Here is a 22,907-nt window from a genome sequence, read left to right as displayed (position 1 = left end):
TTTTTGATTTTGTTACATAAATTAACTATTAAATCATAATTCTGGACTTTGAAGAGAGACTTAAAGTACATTTTGTCACATTGACATCACACAGTAACCAAAGTAAAGAAAATAAAAAATCCCTTTTGCCAAACCATTGTTCACATTTTTAGGAAAGGTTATTTTTAAGTAAGATAAATAATACATTCGTCTTCGTATAGATGATGTTGGTGGAAAATATCTTTGAAGTATTAAAGGGAGAGAGTGGTTTCAAGAAAATCTGCTTTTCCTTATTAATATGCAAATTTATACAACAAGGCACTCCAAAGTCTAATCAGATCATCTTCTCTGTGGGGGGATGTTGGGGTGTGAATACAAGTTTTTTTTCACCATGTGTTGCTGTTGTATTAATGTGTTCACCAGAAAGTGTCTTCACACAAAACTACACTGACACGACAAAAGGACAGTCTCACACACGGCGTATTGTGGTGTTGAGGCATGGGACCGATTCCAGTCTCCACACTCATGGACGGACTCACAGACCCTTCCACTACGTGAAGGAGAGCTTGTGGATGTTCCACTGCCAAATCTTCACATGCATAAAGGCTCTTGTGCTCACTGTTTGACAGCATTATGTGCCCTTTTTGAAAGTCTATATTTGAACCCCACTGAGATATCAGTGATGTTTACCTATCACGGACGCTTAGGTATTGTAATATCCGTGATAGGTTGAAATGTGCTGGAAGGTTTATCTGTGACAGCAGCTGGTGACTTCTTGTTGTGGTTATTTAATGCACGATTGCAGGCAATAGATATAGCAAAAGGTTTATGGGTTTTATGATTTTTTTAAATGTATAAACACTGTAATGTCACAAACAAGGAGCAACCAACAGACATAAAAAAAAAAAGAAGTCTTACAGCAGCAACCGTCAAACATGTTGGCGGAGAGGCTTTAAGTCATAAAACTGTGACGTAATGAAGTCTTTGAGGGTTTAGTGATTAGGACTTAGTGCGGAGCTCGAGATTGAGCCGTGGTGTTGAAGACTAAATTGAAATTATTTGCAGTCAGTTTGTCGTTCGCTCGGACAAAGGTTCAAATGGCGATGACCTCTGCGCCGCAGCGGTGACCTCTCCTAGACTTTCCAATCTTCTCAAAAATAGAATCTAGAATCTTTTCACATGACTGATGAGCACAACCCCTGCTATGACACCTTGGCGTGTCATCACTGAATCCCACTTCCCCTTGTCACCCCAAGCACTAACAATGTGAGCACTTAACTGGTGACAGTGCCGGCGAGCACAGAAGTGATGACAATAAATGATGGCAATCAAAGCATGTCTCCTCCTTTGACGAGGCACGAGATAAAGCTCAGACACCTTCCTAGCCCCATTAACAAGTGATGAAACTGTTTTCTCTGCCAGCTTTGGAGTGTTTTTCAAAACTATCACAGATGGCCGGGCCTTTTGACCTGCCCACTCCCCACCACTCGCCCCCCCAAAATGAGAGAAAAAAAACAAAACAAACTCTGATGTTATTTATTCTTTTTGTATTCGGCTTGTGCCACACTGAATTATGAAAGTGGTGAGGGAGGTTTTCTTCACGCTACGATCAATAGGCTGATTCTGCTGTCACAATACAAGGCGCATATCTGAGACACGAGTTTGACAGATGGCGTGTCACCTTCGTCAGCGTGATGCCCTGCGTGCATGCAGGTTTGTGTGCGTGTGTGTGCAAATGTCTGCACTCTTGCTTGATTTTTCTAATCTTAGAGATAAAGTGTGAGAAACAAAGTGAGATATTCGAGTGTGCGTGCGTGCACGCGCGTCCACGAGACAGGAGAGGAAGAGGCGCAGAGTGAGAGAACATGAATACATGCACACAGGGAAGCATGTTAGAGGATGTCTGATACGCTTTCATACTCCCACCCAAAAAGCCTTTGGTGCTTGCTGTGCTACAGCACACTTTGCAGTGACTCCTCTACTGATTTAATTAACCTTTTGCTGGCACTGTTCACACAATAAATTTGTGAGCTACATTCAACTGTAAAATGTGTATGACTGCAATGTGGACCTGTGACTTGGACAAATTGAAATTCTTTTCTGCTACATCCGCTAGTAAACAGTCCTTGATAAGAGATGCCTGAAAAGACATACAAGGGAATGGAACATTCACAGTGTCCATCCTCCATGAAAGCATCAAAGCAAAACACTTTTCCATGAAAACTACTCTGGACAGAAGGTTGAGGTCAGAGCAAAAGATGCTCCTTTAACCAGCAGTGACAGGCATCACAGTGGAAGTTGCATTTCCTAAGTAGGGGTCAGCAGGCATTAAGCCCCTCCTACTTAACAATAAACCCTATGTGTAATAGTTTATACAGCCAGGAGAGCTGTCATGAGGTACTGCAGTTCTGTAGCTGCAGTACCTAACAAGTAAGTGCGAGCTTTTTCACACCCTATTAGGAATACAACTCAACTGGGCCATGCCGTTTCTGTTTCAGGCAGTCATTCATGTTTTATGAGGGGTACAATATTGATTTTGAAGCCTGCACTTCAACATTAAGGTGGAAAAAAAAACACTCTCCATGGTTGTTTTCATTTTTTTACAATAAATTGATGTAATGGTCCTAAATAAATTTAACTATTTACATCACAACTGCAGTTAAACTATACTATAACAATTTCATATTAAACATAAAAAATGCATTACCGTAAAGTAGTAGCAAGTGCCCCAATAAGAACAGTGTCTAGTCAGCTTTGAAGAAAACTTCAGCTTTGTTTACAAATTTGTTCATTTACTGAAATGGGAATATTTCTGTATATTTTTTAATAGTATATGTTGTTCTAAATGTGTGTTACTAAAACTGGCAGGAAAGCAGTGGAGCAAAAATGGCTGCTTGTTCATTTTTGAGGTGTTAAATTTAATTAATCTCAAAGCTTAATGGCTTATAAAATTACATTCATTTTTTAAAATTCTGTAAAGAAAACCTGACATTAACAGAAAAAAATGCATAGTTAGTCCAAATATCTATTTTAATTTCTTAGTTATTTAAACAAATTCCTCCCACTTCAGTGAAAAGTGCTTGAGTGGGATTGAAAAACCCAAGGATATGAAGTGACCCACATTCTGAGCCATGCAAACAGAGTTTCTATATCCTGTAAATGAATACATTCCAGGAAAGGTGGCACCTTAGGATATAAAGACGACACCAAATAAAACAATCTTTCTGATATTTTTTCATGTGCATTTAGTGTTTGAAAAAGAAGCTTAGAAAATACAGCGTCATTATACCTGACTATTAATCTGAGTTAAATTATAAATTATATATCACTTTATTCCAATAATTGCTCTGTCTCTGAATGCATTTGACATTATTCAAGAGAAATTATTTTTTATTTCCATGCAGCATTGTTGCTGTAGAAAATTTGACTGTAATCTCCTAGTTGTAGAAACTAAAAATAAATAGATAAATAAATAAAATCAGAATTCTTTCAAACATTTCTTTTAATATCCATTTGCCACTCGGAGCGCCGGTACACTCCCCACAGACATGGATTCCTAACTCTTCATGGCTGGTAGATGTCACAGCACTAATGTTACATGAGACAGTAAGTGAGCAACTAAGTAAGTGTGTGTCTGCGTGTTTATATGTGTTTGCAAATATATGATGTGTATTTATCCATAGCAAACTTATCACTGTCATATATAGGGGATGATAGCAAATCATTTGTGCATGATGAGAGAGAGCATATATTTAGAGAGTATCACTGAAGGCTTGCAAATATTTAAAAAGCCAAAGTGTTATTGATTATTGTTGCTTTTATTTTAATTACATTTTTTCCAATGCCATGTTATGTGTAAAAAGCATGATATGGCGCATACCATTCATATAGAGGACAAAACAATGGTGCAATCCATTAGGAAACGTAAGGATGGCTCATTATCACATGGCTATTCATACAGCTACAAGACCAATAAGACAAACACTTTAATCAATCAGTTTTGTTTTCCAGGGATTCTATCAGTTGCTCTGGATTATCTTAAGTGTAAAATCAATGCAAGCTATTTAACAGTTTTTCCCCTCTTTCCCCCTCTTTCTTTTCAATAAAATGCCACCAATGAACAGTTATAATACAATTAGGGGCTTCGCATGAAAGAATTAGACAAGAAAATGTAATAAAAGCTGTACGTTGATATTATTAAAAGGAGATGATTATAAAAATGGATAATCATGAGCATAATGCCAACAGACTTGAACTCAGATGATTCACAGTCTCAGTCCTCTCTTTTGAAAAATAAAGTTCAGCAAAGGTCATTTTTATTTGCAAAAATGCAAATGCATCACTTCACAAAACAACTCCTCTTATTCAGTCTGTGGTCTCCAGTTGACCATCGAAAGCTGTACACTGTCCACTTATGACCACTTTTGGTCCATCTTTGAAAGGTGGAGCTCTTTCTCGTAGAGGTTAACATTTACAGATGCCGCTCTCTGTGAATGTGCTGAGGGCTCGGTACTTGTCTGTGTTGAACACTCTATAGAACAGAGCGAATTAGAATGAAATATTGAGTTCATTTATGAATAAGTGGGGCTGAACGGCCCCTTGTCGGAGCTTCAGCATGCATATTCAGTTGATGGAAACCTTTGGATGGGTCATTTCTCTTAGCTGCTTCATTAAATAGTGAAAGTCAAAAGTGCAATGCTCCTGACAAAAAAAGGACCAAGATCTACAGAGATGGAACACTGGCCAGGTTTTCCTTTGCTCTGGTTCAAACCCTAGATAACGATAGTGAGTGTGTGTGTGTGCGTGTGTGTGTAGCTTATTTGAACAAACAGGGGGTAGATTTTTCAATAATACCATTAAATTATGTTCTTAGGTGATTTTGAGTTTTGTAACATTTTTTGAAAAAATGTATGGCAAAGCAGATAAAGTGTTTATTTTCCCTGCGAAACTAATTGAGACAATAGTGAGTTTAAGTCTCAGTGGGGTGTTGTGCTAGAGCCAATCAGCAGCAGCTTCTTGAGGAGTTTCCAAAAGAAACTCCAGAGGAGGTATGCCAAAGGGGCGTACCGCGGCGTTTGTATAAGTGTGTGTGTGTTCGCACAGTTAAAATGGTGGAGGCCAGGTGCAATCAAAGCTAGACAGAGAGCATATTGAAGAAATGACTGTTGATATGGTTTCACTCTTGGCGTATTCACCATCAAATATGACTGGAATCGAGCACTAAGGAGGTGAAGGCCATGTTTACAGGCACCTCTGTGGTTAGAGCGGAGCTTTTAGTGACTCATAAATGCATGCAGCGTATTGGGCCAAAGTAAAGGCCAGAATCAGGAACAAACACACGGACTTGAATTCTGATGGTATTTTGAAAAGGTAAAATACTTACTCAGCCCCCTCCCCCGGAGACAAGCTTTCTATGATGAATACTGCCATTAAGAAAATGACTTGTCTCAAATGTCAGACTGTAGCCAATGTTTTTAGATAAAAATTGATAGCACATGAACACAAGACATTTTCCTTTCTACCCTCTCTTTAATGTTCTTGCCAGTAAAGTGTAATCAACTCTAATTATTTAAACTGCCTGCCACTCTTTGAGACCACTGGTTTCTTAAAATAATTAGAGTTTTACATTGCATGTGTTATAATGGCGATGGCTCACACTTTAATGGTGATGAATGATGTGCAATGTCATGAGCACTTTCAGTCATCAACTTCAGAAGGAAAATTTTGAAGCTCTACACCAAAACATATGCTGCTGAGATGATAAAGTTAATGACAGGCTGACTTTGAGCGTAGACAGAAGAGACGCAATGCATTTCAATAAAAGAAAATGACGGATGACGGAAGAAGAAAAACTGGTGAAAAAAGCACTGGATGTCATTTTGCAACAGATTTGATCAAAATGATGTTCCGAAGTGCAAACTAACCTTTCAGTGAGCAATAATAAAAAACAAGCATAACAACAGTAAAATGTGAAAAGAGTGGAACGACATAAATGAGTATAACAACAACACAGCAATATAGCCATCTTACATGTATTGCCTCCATTTGACGCAACAAAGATTTGCCCTCTTCAAACACAGAACCTCAATCCTCCATCTCAGGTTTCCAGCATGATCAAATTTGCACTTCAAACCATTGTGCCCATTTAATCAGCCATTATGCATGCCCAGTCAACCACTGCAGAATTTCTAAGCAAAATCTCAGACTGAGGCACACAAAGCTATCTTTGATTTAACGCTAGCCCATGGGGAAACTTTATCAAACTCCTTTGCTTCCTGTGGAGCAGGACCAGGTGACTAGCAACTACTCAATCTGAAGGCCCGATTCCTTTCCGCATGCGGCAAGGAATCACGCCTTTGATCCAAACAAAGACAGCTGCAAATGCCTCTCAAGATACCAGCCCCACCAATCGCGTTTTCACATTGTTCCACCAATCAGAGCCTTGTCTCCAGCACCCACCATAATCCAACCTACTGCTGCTCTTTATACAGAGTGATTTCTCCCCCTTTGAAAAGCAATGAGGGTAAGGGCTACAAACAAATAAGCATTTTAAGGTAAAATAATGAAACGTGTGCCTCACTCACCCATCTCATTGTCCGATTTATTGTCCATTTCGGTGTCAGTGAGTGTGAGCGCCGAGTTAGAGCGGCTGGAAAGGCATGAATTCTGCCCCGATTTTGCCCCTGTCCCCCAAAGAGTAATGGTACGTTCTGGTGATACAGGTTCATGGTTTTCGGTAGCGACGGGTCCTCTGGAATAGCTGCTGAGTGGGTGGGAGAGGCCAGTCTCGGGGCAGAGAGCCAAGCCTCTGCGAGCCGGTGGCTCACAAATCCCGAGTTGCCTTAGCGAAAATGTCTGCCCTGTCAATGACAGAAGTAGTAAAGTTAACAAATCAAGCAACACCGTACTTAATAGCCATGAGCAGGGCTATTTAAAGAGAAAAAAAAACAACAACAAAAAACTGTTAATCTAAGAGCATGGCAACAAGGCAGGGGGTAATTGCTAAATTAAAGCCTTAACAAGTTCCTCCAAAGCTACTTAACACTCATCAACTTATCAAGATCTACAACTGCATTTCTTTGACTCAAATCACACAAATAGTCTAATTAAAATTATAATAATTGCTATGTTTAAGATTACCAAGTTCCATTAGACAAATAGTCTGAAATCAATATCCTTGGATTAAATTACAGATAAAAAAAAATAAGTAAAGATGCTAATCACCTAATTATTATGATAGTTTTTTAGAAACTGTTTAAGAGACTGTTTAACAATAAATCACAGCAATGCTCTAAATTAGTTTTGTCTCCATTTCACATTGCTTAAGGGTTTGCTTATTTCTGAAAATAAAAATTAACCTGCAATGCCTTTAAAAGAGTCTGCAGCATGTTTTCAATTGTTTTTAAATGATGCAGGCATACTGCCAAAAAAAAAACACAAAAACATCTTAGTTCACCTCAAAGTCCTTGAATTAAAAAGTTCATATTTCAGTTTCATTCATTGCATATTTGATTTTAACCATGAAATGAGCTGTATTTGCTTAGTAGATGCTTGTAGTCAGGCTCAAATATATATGTGTGTTCATCCAGAAACTGCTATAGCTAATTATTAATATTTAATGTAGAAATCATCATAGCTATAATGTATTTTATCTCCAGTATATTTTACCATTTCAAAATAAGACATTTTCATCAGCCTCTGATGTATTTAAAATATTTTTAAAATTTTAGTGAAATTCACACAGCTCGGTTTTTTGTCATATAAGCCATTTTAAAATGATCCAGGATTCTTATGCTATTATACGCACAACACATAAAGAGCAAATAAAGCAACTAATTAACAAGAACATGTTCTTTTTCCATCATCAACATTAAATCTGACTTTTACTGTGATGATGTAAGAAACACTCGTTAAGGCTAAATGCCTGGATTTTAAAAAGAAATAAAGGAAACTACTCTTCTTCCCACAACTTCATCATAGATCCATTTATTCTAAAATGGACACCAATTAGCACCATGAAAATGTAAAAGTGTAATGGATAGTTTTTGTGATTCAATCTTACGAGCCAAAGGAGTGCCATAAAATAGAATAAACTGCCCAAAGTTTTTAATTACAGAAATTACAGCAGTTTCTAACAGCCAATTAAAGAAGAGGGTTACTTATTGTACATTTTATCTTATTATTTTAACATAGTCCTGCAGGGCATGAGCATTTTATGAGGTCACAGTAGCCCACTACATCACACTCAATAGGAATTCTCTGTAAAAGTTTAGAAATATAAATCTAATTTATGCTTTTGTTTGACATCCTTTAATTGTGTTTACTACTGTCTAGCATACTGGCGCCATATTGTTATTTCTTGTCAAGCTTGCAGAGATAAAGTGGGAGATAAAACTGTGGGATAACATTTATTAAACAAACAAGCAACAAAATCCTTGCATGAGCATTCATTTACTAATGAGGTTTCACACTGTTGAACATCAGCAAATGAACATGGATATAAGGATTTTGTTCTTTGTGGTATTTACTAAAGTCTAACAACAACTGAAATGTAAGAGCTTCTTGTTCGATTTAGAAAAATGCCACTATAAGATGGAAGACTTTTTGCTACAATAATTCTTTTGTACCCGGTGCCTTTTAAATGATAAACTCTGATGACACTGGCCATGACGTTAAAAAATGACAGGCAATCCACACCTCTCTGAGCTTACATTTTGTATATTCATCTAACAAATCCTGAAAAATCCCACAGAAGGACAACATTTGTTCTTGCTAACCTGGCCTTGTGTACTCTGCAGTTTCCTTATGGACCATCTCCTTGACTCTTCCTCCAAAGAGCATTCGTGAAGGGTCATGGTCAAAGGCCTGGAGCGTCTCACTGGAGCTGTAGGATTTCTGAGTGGGCACGCGGCAGGCTCCCTCGTCCCGGTCTGATGAGGAGGCGGTGTAACGGCGCTCTCGATCCTTGTCTCTCTCACAGTGTCTCTCTCGGTCTCTCTGGCTCTTGGACAGCGAGCAGAAAGGCCGCTGCTCCCTCACCCTTTCCATGCTGCCTGCATGCTGGGTATCCAACTCCGCTCCCCTTCACCACCGGCACTCTCCTGAGACACTCACCACTGGATTATTTCACTGCTTTACCCCCTCTCCTCTTCCTCCTGTGGCTTTGATTCTTGTCCTGTAACCGATTTCCCCCCAAACCCTCCTCCCCACTTCTGAACCTCTGTCGCCCACTTCTTCAGTCCATTCAGCCTTCCAGCCACTCTACCTGGAAAAGAGAGATGAGGAAAGGAAGTAAGGAGCTCAGATAACACTAATCCATCTGCTTCATCTTCTAAAGCACACACTTATCCCCTTCTCATGGCCCCACCCCCGACTCTACCCCCACACCCCTGAAACCTCACCCGTGAACTGATATATACCTCCTTAAGTTGACTTCGCCTCTTAAAAGATCACCTCTGTGTTGCATTTGCAGTCATGTTTATCTTCAGTGTGTTAAGTCTAAATATTGTCCTTCAAAAACTTTCAATTCCAGTAATTTCAGTAAGCACTCTGTAAAAAAAAAGATTAAAAAATCAATTTCTTCTTTTTTTAACTTAAAAGTTTAAAACTTTGCAATTTTCCACTGACAATGCTCCAAAGTTAACATTCTCCGAATGCAAAATTCTGCTTAAATGAAGGATAAATCAACAGGTTGACATGACTAGGAAAGCTTTTACTTTCATTATCACTTTAAAAAAACTTTGAACTTAACTTAAATTTAATTGATAAAATTAGAATGCCAAGCTTTTATATGAACATTCAATAAGTGTTACTTTAAATGCACAGAAGAACAATGACAAGATTAAATATTTCTATCAAAATTCATATATATGTATATATATATATATATATATATATATATATATATATATATATATATATATATATATACATAGAGAGAGAGAGAGGAAAATAAAATTGTGCTTTTTCATCAATGTTGACGTTTTATACTTTTATACTGTATTTCCACATACACACAGATCATTTCAATTTACCATTTCTTAAGCTCCACATAATTTCTGCACCCACAACAATAAAGTGAAGGTAAACTGAACTTCATTTGAGGTACTAAAAAATCATAACAGAAATCTTTTTTTTCCCAGAACAGTGCCTTTGTTACTTTGAATAGTCCACAAGTGGGCAAGAAGCAGCTATCACAAGAACCATTTAATCGGTTTAAATTAGCAGCAATGAAAGCTCTTCCAAAAATGAAAACGTTTTTTTTCTTTGTTTTGTTTTTGATCTCAGAGATTTAAAAAAAAAATCCAGACACAGTGTCAAGAGACTGCAAGGTGATCAAGTCTTTATATTTGACAGATATTCATTTGCATATTTTAAACCAGTGTTTAATTTCATGCCTAAAATAGCAAAAAGACTACCTTTCTCTATTTACCATCCAGGGCAGACAGTAGACTCATATATCATACAATAATATCATACAAAGACTTTGAACCAGCTTTGTTTCCCAAACTCTCACTGTAGTATTTGACAACTACAAACACTGCACTAGCTATACATGCAGTTTGTCTCTGGCCACAGAAACATTAGATAAATTGGTGTTAAAAATCCTAACTTGTTAGAAATTCAGAGAAGACACTCTCACTCTGCTCTAAATGTGGACAAGGGGGATGAGAATGTGACTAATCCACAAAAAACCCTTGAGTGGAATGTGGATGGGAGCCGTGGTGTGTCAGAAGTGTTTATTACCAGCCATTTTCCACTGCTTCCTGAGACACACACACGGCGCAGAGTCACACATGCCACACACCACAATTTCATTTCTCTCTTGGCTGAGCTGTAAGACTTGAGTATCAGACTCCTTCTTTCCCCAAATGAGATCTACTTCGTTTCACATCAAGCATCAAAACCTTCCAATGAAGCCAGGATAGCGTACCGTCGCACGGCGAGATAGCACCAGCCCCAGAGAGACGTTCCAAAAACTGAAGCAGTTGCGGGTGGAGTACAGGATGCAGGGATAATGAAAACTGTGAGCTGTTCTAGGCCTCTTAAACTTATTTTCCCCCCCTTCTCCCTGAGTTGCTTCATATCGCTCTGTTCCCCCGATGGGCTGAGATGCAATCAGTGACACACTCTCTTGTAAGGCTGACACTCAACACTCAACACTCCCCCCCACGCACTTGTTTTACGATGCCACAGGCCATCTCAATCACATCTCATCACTTTCAGGAAATTGTACACACCCGTCCAGATTGGCAGATTAATGCACAGGATGCGTCCAAGCAGACACGCCCAGAAGCCTCCTTGATTGCAAACTCCCCCTTCTTTATGGACTTGTAAGAAGATTCGGTATCTGAAAAACAGCTAATGCCACAAGTCTTACCCACTGAGCCACAAGCGACCACTATAGGAGGAATTAGATTTGTGTCCTAATCAGCCTACAAGCCCTTAAGTGACCAGGCATGTCCCCATAAACATTCCTCTATTACTCTGAGGACTCAAAGATGCCATCTTCTTCACAGCTTATCCTAGTGTCCTGCTTCGCTTTGTTTCCTCACAGCACACAGGGACACTAACGGTTCATTCGTTACAGTTTAAAATATGTACAAGAAGTCACAGAGGCTTATAAGAGAATTCTGTTTTTCTTACAGACTTTAAGTTTCAGAGGTTTTAAGTATAGTGCAGTATAAACTAGACTATGCAGTATGCATTTACTACATAAAATCTGCCTCTGGCTACCCTACTGAGAGTACATACTAGTGTACACCAGCTCTGTTTGATTAAATGAGGAGAACCTTTAGGGTTCATTATGAATCAAAAATCCTCGGTACATTCCCCGCCCTAACAAAAAAAACTTTTCTGTATCACTTCTACATTCCCTTTTACCTTTGATCATGCAGTTGAATCAGGACAGTTAGTCACCCATGACCACTCGGTGGAACAGTCGACACTGCAAAATTAGTGTCACACAGAGGTCCTCTTGCAAGCCAGTGAGGCACGGAAAAAGATAGTTCATGATGTACGCAGCTCAGCTCCACACACGTCCGAACGACTCCCGTGCCAGTTGAGTACGGTCCCCCCGACGCCTAGTACTGTCCTACACCTCTGCACTTTTTTGAAGCATAAACCATAAACCATCTGTATAATAAGGTGTGAAGACACGTGTCCAAGTCAACTGGTTCTTCAGGGCAGTTGAAGAGGTTTCTAATTGAGATTTACTTTTTCCACGTCTCCCGTTTAGTACTTTATTCATCAAAGATGACAGAGGGGATGTCTTATGTTACCAACAGATCAGGGCTGGGATTCAGAAGAGATGACCAAAGAGGAGAGAAACCTTTTAAGATTGGTTAAATAAGATGGTTTATAATGAATTAAATGAATGAGAAAAATGTTATCGGTACATTATTCATCAAAAACATAAAAGGATACTTTCTGATACTTCAAACAAGGATTGCTAAGGTGGATCAGTGACTTTCTAGACACCACTGAATCACTGATCTCAAATATTACACAACTAATTATTGAAATGACAAAAAATAACCAGTATTTTTTTTCTTTCTTCAAAAACCGATTTGATTTAATCTTTGGTTCTAGCAGAATACAGAATCATCCTCCTTTTAATCTGCATCTGACTGTGTGTTTTGATTGACAGCGACCTGACCAACCAACCAACATCTGTCACCGGATTTCAATCCAAATGTTACTAAATTCTGATTATTGCATGTGAGTGCCAACAAAGCCAAGGCAAATGCAAAAGATAAAATAAAAACTAAATAAAATAAATAAATAACTGAAATCTCTCAAGTGAAATAACTAAAGCTGTTCCAACTTTAGCAGGAATAGACAGAAATATTAAGAAGACGAAAGTGTGCTTCTTTTCTAAGATGTCTCAGAACTGATAAGCATGCAAAATTAGATTAATGAACACCTACACCAGCTTAAATTGAGCTGGCAGACACTGGTTACTTCAGCACACAAAGCAAAACAAGAGTAGCCACTGCTGACCAGAGTGCTGAAGTGGCAACTATTCACCAAGCCTTTGTCCGGTAATTATATTTCCGCAGGGCGGCTGTACGTATCAGCTCAGATCTCCCTGTTGGTGACCTCTGTAAATAATGATAATAAAGAGCGTACTTGTCGTTCCTAGTGTGTCCCTCCAAGACAATTCACCTGTCACCAAGTGGCCTGGCTGGCCCCTCTACTCCCCCCAAACCCCCTCATCTTGTTGTTGGCCGTTTGCCGGAGCACAGATCAGACGGCTCTCAGCCACGGGGAGTGGTGAGAGCAGTAGATGGAGCTTGTGGAGATCAGGGCTGGCTCTCTTCAACACAGCCAGCACCTCCAACAATAGCCGCCTCTGACAGCTTTGCATAATTCATCTTGTCGAGTCTCTCTCTCTCTCTTTCCTCTTTGACGCTCCTCTCTGCCTCTCCTCTTTCAGTTTCTCTTCAGTTCTTCTGCTTTTTTGTGCCTCCCAGCGCTTGGAGAAGGGGCGAGGGAGAACCAGGGCAGTGTTCCATCAGATGCTGCCTGTTTCCCCCTGACACTAGTGATTTTGGAGACACAGAAGTGTTTGTCTGCAGCGTGATGCCCAAACTCTGAATTCTGGATGCCATCTGAACCAGATTGTGTTCGTTCTTTATCGAGGCTCAATGCCTAAATTCCTCACTGCAACAAGAACTGTAGAACTATTACCTAAAAATACCCAGATCAGCATCAAAATTGTGATTTTTTTTTTCTTTAAGTGCTGACGTGAATCGTGGGGAATCTGACCAAATAGTGCTGATATGCCACAACGACGTTTTGGTATAATTCAGTCTAAGTCTTTATAAATGTACAGCTTCAGAGAGAGAAAGGCAGTTAGGAAGTGGAGAAAAGACAGCAAACAAAATCATGACCGCATTTACCAGCAATTAAATTTTAGCTGCAGCTATATCCTTAGTATACATGGTGACGGATGAGCTTATCACACTCGGTGCGACTCTTAGGAAACATGATAAAAACCTACTCCATGCTAGGTCTCTCGTCTCGGTGTATGATGCATATTCACAAGTAGAGTAAAGTGATGCAAATCTCTGGTACAGTCACTTCACATTATTCCAGGCACATGGAGCTTTAAGCTTCATCCCTCATAGTTGCAGCGCATTTAAAAGACAAACAGAGGTACTGTGACTATGAAAAATAAATCAAAAAAAGCTGAACTGAACTCAAAGCGTTTTGTTTTCTTATTTTTCCTGCCTGTCTCTAAATCACAGCGGTCAACGTCTAATCTTAACCATTTTATTGTTCGCCTTTTGTGTGTTATATGTGTGTGTGTGTGTGTGTGCGCAAATTAAATAATAAAAAAAGCATGTGCCAGTCCCAGGATACAACACAATAAGCTGAGCGTGGATGTTTACAAATCCCTCAAATAATCCTTCACCTGTGACTCATGTGAGTTATATATTCATTGAATCTTTAGTGGGGAAATTGCAAGCACAGCCAGATTCATTTTTTAAAATGTAATTGCTAGGTGTGGACAATTGGAATATAAAAACGCAGAGCTTTATAATGTTTTTTTGCAGTATCTCCTTGTATCTCAAATGGTAATAACGGGTTATTCAGTGAATTCGCACACACAGGCTACAGCATTTATCTGTATCCAAGGCTACAATTATTGAAGCCAGTTCTTATCAAAATAGGTGCTCCCTTCCATATCACACACCCAATTACACGAGACAGTCTTAATTCAATGAGCCACAGTTTGCTTTTCTCTCAAAATGGTATCACTGCAGTGTTATTTCAAATGGCGGATCTAAAGAAGTAATGATGTCCATGGTCATTCACTTAATTGAGAATCTTGCAAGACACTGTCAACAATTATCATCTAATACTCGCACAAAATGAATTGACTCCATTGCTGACAGACTTCTACCGTCCTGCGGCAATTTAAAGAGAAATCCATGATCGAGCCGCTGTTATGGAAATAAAATTAAATTGTAGCGATGCAGCTGCAGAGTAATGATGCAACAGAGAAATCAAAAAACAATTGAGGAGGGCTGAAAGAAGCCGTATCTGTCCACAACAGTAAACTTGTAAACAAAACATAATGGGTAACAACAAAAATGACGCTGACAAGAATAAAAACTTCATTGTAGACATCTTATTTATTTAGACTGGAGTGCATTGTTTAATTAGAGATTATAAATCCAACATCAGTCTTGCCTGACAGTCTAATCTGGACATCTGTAGAACTACTGTAGCCAATCAACAAGCACTCAGAGAGTGAATGAAAATCATTACTCAAACTATATTTTAAATTCTGCAAGCATACAAACCTGGCAACCAGATAAAAATTCAAATGCGCAGAGATATTCTAAAGTGCTGACATTGGGTGTCATTCAAATGCATCTCACACGATTGTACCACAAACGAAACCTCCCTCTTTTAGGATGTGCAGGAGGAGATGGAATATACGCAGCAGTCACATAACAGCGCTAGACAACCGAAGAGTATGAGGGAAAGCTTCAATGGTGAATACTGCAATGGGAGCGCAACACTCAAGAGCTGCTGCAACTGCTGGAAAACATCAAATCTGACCAAACACAGATATACTGCAGTAGCGGTTAGTCTTCATAGGCGTTACAAAATAAATCAATGTACCTACGCCAATACTACCAAATTAGAAGAAATTTTAAAGCACACAATGAAAACAATTTACAGAGAATAATAGGTAGAGAGCGTTTCTTCTTTAGACCAATTGTGCCACGTAAACCCTACAATACATAAAGAAACTGGAGGGTTTTATTCTCTTGTTGTCAGCTTTTTAAGGCGTATGTAGGTCATGATGGCACACGATCAGACTACTGAGAGACTGCAGGCCTTATAAAAGAAACATCAATCTGAAAATTCACCACATCACACAGGTTTTTCTACTTCCAGGGGTGAAACTTGTAGAATCTGGCCTGTAATGATCGGCCAAGCCTGAATTCTGAATGCACACTGCTCTCCGCTGGAAGTCAAAGATTGCTGACCTGTATACCATTACACCAAATCAGATGCACCAGTTTTACACTCTTCAATGCTCCGATATTCAATATTTTCTCCTTCACCCTGCTGACAATAAAGAGACAGAAATGTGTTACTGAATGGCTTCCCACGTGAACTAGCACCTTTGCCTTGTCCCAATCATCGCTCTTCGTCACCCACCAGACCTGAGGCTTTCAGCATCAGAGAGGTCACGTCAACTGAATTATTGAGGCCATCAACCGGCTCCATCGACAACCGTAGCTGACGCCCAACTTCCCACTGGGCTGTCCAGGGGCCACAAAAGACCAGACCTAAGGCCTTTGGCAGATGGAAGCTATTCTGGGAAACCTTTTCCAGGATCGGTATTTCTTAATGCAAGTATAGCAAAACAGCAAAAGTCATTTTTCTTTAGAATTTTGGCAACTTAGACCACTGCGAGGGGAAGATAAAAAATTCTTCAACTTTAAATAATGAATCGGTTTCATCAATATTTTAATGTGAGCTGGACAATACACAAGTATGACTCTAATAAGCTATAACATCCTTTAAAAATGTAACAATTCCTGACATCGTATTCAGATCCTTTGAATATAATGTCTGTAGCTCATGAAAGCCGAACCTAGACACCGCAGAGGTATTCGCTCAGAGCAATTTTCACAAGCAGAGAGCACAATGCATTTCTATTTTATTCTCCCTGTGACACAACTAAGCACATTTCTGTTTGGCTCTCCCCACCAGCCTCAGCCTGGAGCATGCAGCGAGAGTTGCACTGTTACAAAGTCAAGCCCACTCCTCAATCTTGCCACTTGGTCTTGACCCAGAAAGTCCAACGGAGCATGCTGAGCCATAAATGTTAATCTGTAGGTTACAACAGTGTGAAGTGGTGCTGCCCCCAGAGCTGGACCAGCAGGACAGCATCCTGTGGCTAATCGCAGGTGGCTTTCATCTCAGCCTGTTTCGGCCAAAAACCTCAAAACAAAACCAAGAGCTGTCATGCTTGAATAGTCCTTTTTCTTGATTTTAAGTAATCCATACAAAGCCAAGGGAACGGCTTTCACTTCATCACAAACAATTACCAGCTTGGCTGCTTTGTCTGAACGCCTACGCACAACATCACCACCAATGTATTTGCATGCATGTGTGCAATGAGATCCAGAATTCAGTTTGTGTTACGCACAACACATTAGGTCATGCAGTCAGCCTACAATAGCCATGAGCTGGGTAAAATAACTGTTCCTTTGAGAACATTTCTCTCTCCTCTCCAATCAGAATGCAATGGCAGGATTCACATTATACTAAGCAGATATTCAAGATGAAAAATACTAATTAAATCCATCTTTAGTGCTGATATAAAATGCCATTTATATTCCCGACTGTTTCAAGCCCTTCCCGATATCCATATTTTAATTTAATAAAACTTGGTTATGAATTGTAGAATAAAATGGTGTTATATAAAGAAAAAAAAGCATATACCGTATACCCCTGAAACAGCTTACATTTATGCCATGTTTCCCCCCCAACCCCCTCTCTCACGCAGCATACAATGTAGTTAAGGACCACAGTGGTAATGCATCAAGTGCTGTCACTAAATATTCCTACTCTAAGCACATTTCAAGAGCGTGCAATCTCTTCCCTCCCAAATGCTAGGGTGACTTTCAGCAATAATTTGGCAACTTGCACAGACCACAAACAACTTTTCTTTAAATGGTAAACTTTGCTGCAGGAGTCACATCCCTGACAGTAATCCTCTGAGGTGAGGTCATTAAAGCACATATGCAAATCGGTTCGTCAATGGAGGTTTCGCCATCGCGACGCTTGGTTTCTTTAACTTTCTAAAGGCCTGAAGAATGCACCGTGGCATGCTTTACTTTCACGCCAACTATTCATCATGATGTCTGGCTATTCTCATGGGAGGAAAGGGAAAATGTACTCAGAGAGAAAACAGGTGAAAGAGACTACAGCAGACAATAGCCAGACAGGCTGTGTGTTAATAGTAACAGATTAGAGGGCAGCAATTATGTAAAGTAAATATGACATGGAACCGATCCGTTGAGCCCAGGGAACTGTGGGTAGTTTGTCAGGCTGCATTAACCTTCACGTGTTTGCTCTGATGTGTTGAAACAGGCGACTCGGCCATGCTGTTTGCCATATCAAATGTTATAATTCCTAAGGTCATCTTCCGAGCCACTGTCGGCATCTACAAGTAATATGATGAAATATTATAAGCGCAGGCCTGTGCATCGACTCTCCTTCCATATCTCTCATATCTTAGAGGAGTAATTTTTACAGATGGAGAGCAGTCATTTCGATTGCCCCTTAACAATCTATAAAACTGTTTAGGGGCAGTATTCAAGCGGCATTATCCCTAAAGGAGGCAGTTCTCATCACACAGAATATTAAATTCTCCACAGGAATAATGAAAGGGGAAATTACTTAAGGATAGGAACACAGAGTGGCAGTGTTATGTACACAGTTCTTCTAATATTTCTGAATTAATTAGATCATTTTGAGCTCCAAGCGTAGAAAAGAAAAGAAATAAATAAATAAAATCAGAATTTCAAGGACTGTAGTCACCTGCTTTGATTACTGGGCTTGAAGCAGCAATGAAGTTTAAAGGTGAGGTATTTGGCTAAAGCCTGAATAAGAGGGGTCACAGCAGAAAAGCCTAAATATCCCAGTTCTAGATGCGTAATCACCTGCCACATTATGGCAAAGCGTGTACTAGACAACTACAGTGGGTTATTGCTTTTCTCTGCAGAGCTGTGTAAAATATGTCGACAGCCTAATATTCACCAGGTCTGTTCTGACTCCAGGTGTGTTTCTGAAGACTGTAAACACAACACACTTCATTTATCAGGATGCTGCTGCAGTCACCAGAACATTAGTCATATAGATTGTTATGTCTTATTCAGAAAAGTCAATTTCAATTATTACCAGTGCCTTGAAAAAAGATAATACAAGCTGCACTCATGTTCTGGGGCCCTGCTACAAAAACACATGTTCAATATCACCCAATAAGTGTCACTGTAATGCATTTACAGGCTTACACAAGAAACACAGACTGTGTCTCTGCTGTTTGAAGCCTTTCTTTGTTGCTATGTGACCCGATGCAAAGCCAAAAGCTAAAGATTAGAAATATATTGATCGCTTATATACATATTTTTAAGTAATACGCCTCTGACTACCTATCTAATATCTAATCTTGCTGTTCTATTTCTGTTTCATATTATTTAAATTTTCATAGAAGTATTTCTTATGATTTACAAGAACAGCGGGAACAGTTCACCACTCAGGCCTGAAGTGGTGAAGATCTACACTGCTTTACTATTCCAGTCCTTGACAGCAAATGGCCTCAACTGCTGCAGTTCCTCAATAGCACTCAGGACAATAGCAATAAATCACTTTAGCTGGGCAGATATTCTTGTCCTTCTGGGCTATCATATGGACCCAGATGCATGTTTTTGCAGATTGCGTTTAGTCTGATCCCTGCCAGAGCGAAATCAGATCAACGTTTCTCTCTGCCTCATGCTAAGTGCTAAGACAAGTCATAATTCCACATTGCTGAGCCACATGGAAAGTTGAAATTAAACCATCTGATGTCTAAACTGTTGTATTTAATTAAAATAACTTCTTGCCGGTTTTGAAATCCTGCTAATCCTGAAAACCAAAATCAATTTACAAATTGCACGTTCCATATGATTTTTGCCAGGCAACAGCCCCTTCCGCCTAACCCCCAAAACGCATGTAGAAGGTTGTGGTTTCTGCTAGCATTTGTCTGTACCAACATGCTTGGAGGTTCTGCGTAATACCTGACCTTTCTAGAGGCCTCTTTTGAGGCAAACAAAAGGTTCTTCTGATGAACTTTCTCCATCTTCTGCTCCTGAAGCTTAAACCACAAATGTGGTACAAGTTAATGTATTTCAAAACCTTTAACATTATTATTAGATTAAGCAGACCATTTCTGTTATATTAGGCTCCTGGGTGTTTTTGTAGCAATATATTTTTGGAAAAATTATTTTTTTGTATCCAGACCATCCCTCAAGACCCCTTATGGAGTGTAAGTTTAGATGTGACTGTGATTAGATTGGAGATAATTATGTCATTACTATTATCATTACTGAAAAATAAGAGTTTAATAACGTCAAAAGAATAAATAAAATACTTTTTATATATTTTTCCTAGAATTCTCAAAGATCTATGACAGCAAAATCCTAAAAAATACACACACACACACACACACACACACATATATATATATATATATATATATATATAGCACGATATATAGCACTCGTTAAAGGACATCAGGTGAGTTTTGGAAACTCATCTTTTTCATCACTTAAAACTGGAATACAATAACCCCCCACCACTCTGAACGGAATATCAAGAAATTGATACATCTTGCATCTGTAGCCTGCCCATTACAGCAATACATTTGCTAAACATATAGGCTATAACGCATAATCCAAATATTACCCAACTCATTTGTTTCAAGGTAGTGGAGAAGAGGGGCTGGGCGCCAGGTGGGTTTCGGGTTCGCATCTTATCAAAAGACTCAATACAGCATGCAGACACAAATTAGACACCATTACTGACCAGGGGATAACGATCCTGTGGCTTATTTAAATTAGGCGGATGGAGTCTATTTAGAGTCAATGCAAATGGGGGAAATCTAACTACACACTGACCTGCATGAAGCGTCTTCGAGCCTGTCCGAAGCAGCGGCACATAAACTTCCAACGGTGCGCTTTAGTCCAAACTTGCAGGAAGCGGGGAGCTGAGCGCGACGCGGTACGTTTCTTACAATGACCGCGTTTGCAATTCAGCACAGTGTGGATTCTTCAGAGACACCTCTTTCACTACTCCCCGGAAATCTCTCGGCTTGATTAGAGGCTGAAGCTCGGAACAGCCGACTTGTGCGTGAACGTTGTGCTGCTGCGTGGTGATGGAGCAAGGAGCTTCAGCTGGCAGCTCCGCGCGAGAAACGTGTTTCTGCCTAGAAATCTTCCCAGTAGTCCTGGTGGCTGAGCTCAAGCAATACTTCCGACAATGCAGTTGTCCCCTCTCTGAGGTAACACCGTTATATATATTTTTTCCAGTCGCCAAGCACTTGCGCTGGATGTTTAAAAGCAGAAAACTCACTCGGTGAGGATGCGGAGTCTCGCCAGCCGCTCTGCTGCTCCGTTGTCCGATATGCACTTGTCAGCTGATAAACTGCGCATCCCGTCGCTTCCCTCAGCCTCGCCTCTGGTCTGCCTATCAGGAACGGGTTAGGCCGTAGGGGTCAACCACACGGGTGAGCAGCAACAAGCACACAGCTGCACCTGTGAAGAAAACGAGTCCCATTATTAGACAAAGAGAGCGTTTACCTCCAACGACATTGTAATAACCAAAACTACCTTTGATACACTGCTACGCGTTTGTTGCTGCCACTTAAATAAGTTCCAGTTTGCATGCAAGCTAGAATTATATATATTCCTCAATTTGATTGTGAAAGCGCAGAGGCGGATTTACTCAGAGCCACAGCTTCCAGTCAGCCCACCTGCCTGTTTTCTTTCAGCCTGCTCGCTCCTCTCTTCTCTTTTGTATTGAGAAGCTGTTCATTAAGCTTACCTATGGCCGCACGCGCGCTGCCACATAATTGGCTAACTCACAAATCTCAATTTCTCACCTTCAGTGTGACTGACAAAGGGAAAGGCAGAGTGATGTAAATAAATGCGATATTTCTCACAGAAGACTAGCAGCTAAGGGTTATTCAAGCTGTTAAACTGTTGGGTAAACAAGAAGGCCACAACGACGACGCTTGGTGTTGAAATTAAAATGTTGCTGTTAGTCTGGCTGTCGAATAAAGATTGATTCATATTGTTTTGCTCCATCCACCATCTGTGGTGGAATTGATCAACTGCTGCAGAGATATGCAATAAATATGCACAATTTGAGTTCAGTCAACCTAAACCACCGCTAAGAAAGGTTATTCTAATGAATTTTGTCTCCCCATCTTTCATATAAACCTTCAATAAAATACGAGCATGCTTTGTGCATGCTTAGATAGAGCGTCAGTTGCGGATCGTATAGAAAGAATTGAACTCCTTCACTGCTTTGTAAGTGTGAAAACTTCATCTCGATGAGCTCCAATTACAGAGATAAGTACACTTGCCTCCCAGCCATTCTCCATCCTGCTAAAACCAAAACCACATTTACTTTGAATTAGCTTTGTGATGTATGAAAACATATAAGACGCTATCTGATAGCCTTCAAATGGTAGCATTTAGAGGATATACCACGGAAAGCAGAGTTTCATTAATTACAAAAGCAATGCCCACTAATCCCACTAGAAAGGCATTTTGAGGCTGAGTCGTTTTGGTTCTGAGGGAGAGAGAAGAGAGAAAGACAAACAATACCAATGGTAGATCACAGACCTTCAAACTATGGTCTGCAGGCCCCACAGCTCAATAGGGGGCCCACTACTGCAGCTCTGACTGGGCATTTTTTTTAATCCCCTTCCTGAATTTACCCCACGTCTGACCACATGCAGTGATGAAGTTATCACTGAGGACAGCTTTTCTCCAAGCAAAATCAGCTCTAGCCTTCGATGCTTGATTCTTCTATTATACCCGGGAGCACATCAAAAACTTGCCTCCATCAAATGGCATTATCTGCATGAAAGGCAACTGCCCAACAATCTATCTCCCACTCTGCCATTCTATCTTCAGTCAAGGGCATGCACACAAAAAAAAAGAGGAAAGAAAGGACACAAAAAAGGAGAGGAATTATTGTAAGGGCTGCTGAAGCCAGTACCCCTCCTTCTTTTCCCTGCTTCAAGTCAAACTACTTTTTTCCCGCTTCTGTAATATTCTTGGGGGCTTTTCAGAGAGACTGTACGTGGAAGTTAGTTACTAAGCAACATATTCACACATTTCATC

The 22,907-nt window shown here is 39.8% G+C and overlaps 1 protein-coding gene across 5 annotated transcripts in view; it reads right to left on the bottom strand.

Annotated features, from left to right (window-relative positions):
* LOC146392881 (teneurin-3) overlaps window positions 1–21,600 on the bottom strand; it is a 136,068-nt gene extending 114,468 nt beyond the window's left edge. For 3 of the 5 annotated variants that reach the window (XM_084954835.1, XM_084954861.1, XM_084954869.1), the window contains exons 1-4: window positions 21,384–21,534; window positions 20,673–21,308; window positions 8,757–9,244; window positions 6,564–6,839 (exon numbers count right to left, since the gene is read on the bottom strand). In XM_084954835.1, coding sequence (XP_084810961.1) covers window positions 6,564–6,839; window positions 8,757–9,027 — 547 coding nt within the window. In that variant the 5' untranslated portion in view covers window positions 9,028–9,244; window positions 20,673–21,308; window positions 21,384–21,534. Of the gene's footprint in view, window positions 1–6,563; window positions 6,840–8,756; window positions 9,245–20,672; window positions 21,309–21,383 lie in introns of all 5 variants that reach the window. The other 2 variants (XM_084954843.1, XM_084954852.1) reach the window with 2 other exon arrangements.
* Between the last annotated feature and the right edge of the window lie 1,307 nt (window positions 21,601–22,907).

Source organism: Perissodus microlepis, chromosome 2 (genome assembly GCF_051167445.1).
Source record: "Perissodus microlepis isolate ML-2025 ecotype Zambia chromosome 2, ASM5116744v1, whole genome shotgun sequence".
Taxonomy (NCBI): Eukaryota; Metazoa; Chordata; class Actinopteri; order Cichliformes; family Cichlidae; genus Perissodus; species Perissodus microlepis.
The sequence above is the reverse complement of the archived record's forward strand: the minus strand, read 5'-3'. Positions and strand labels throughout refer to the sequence as shown.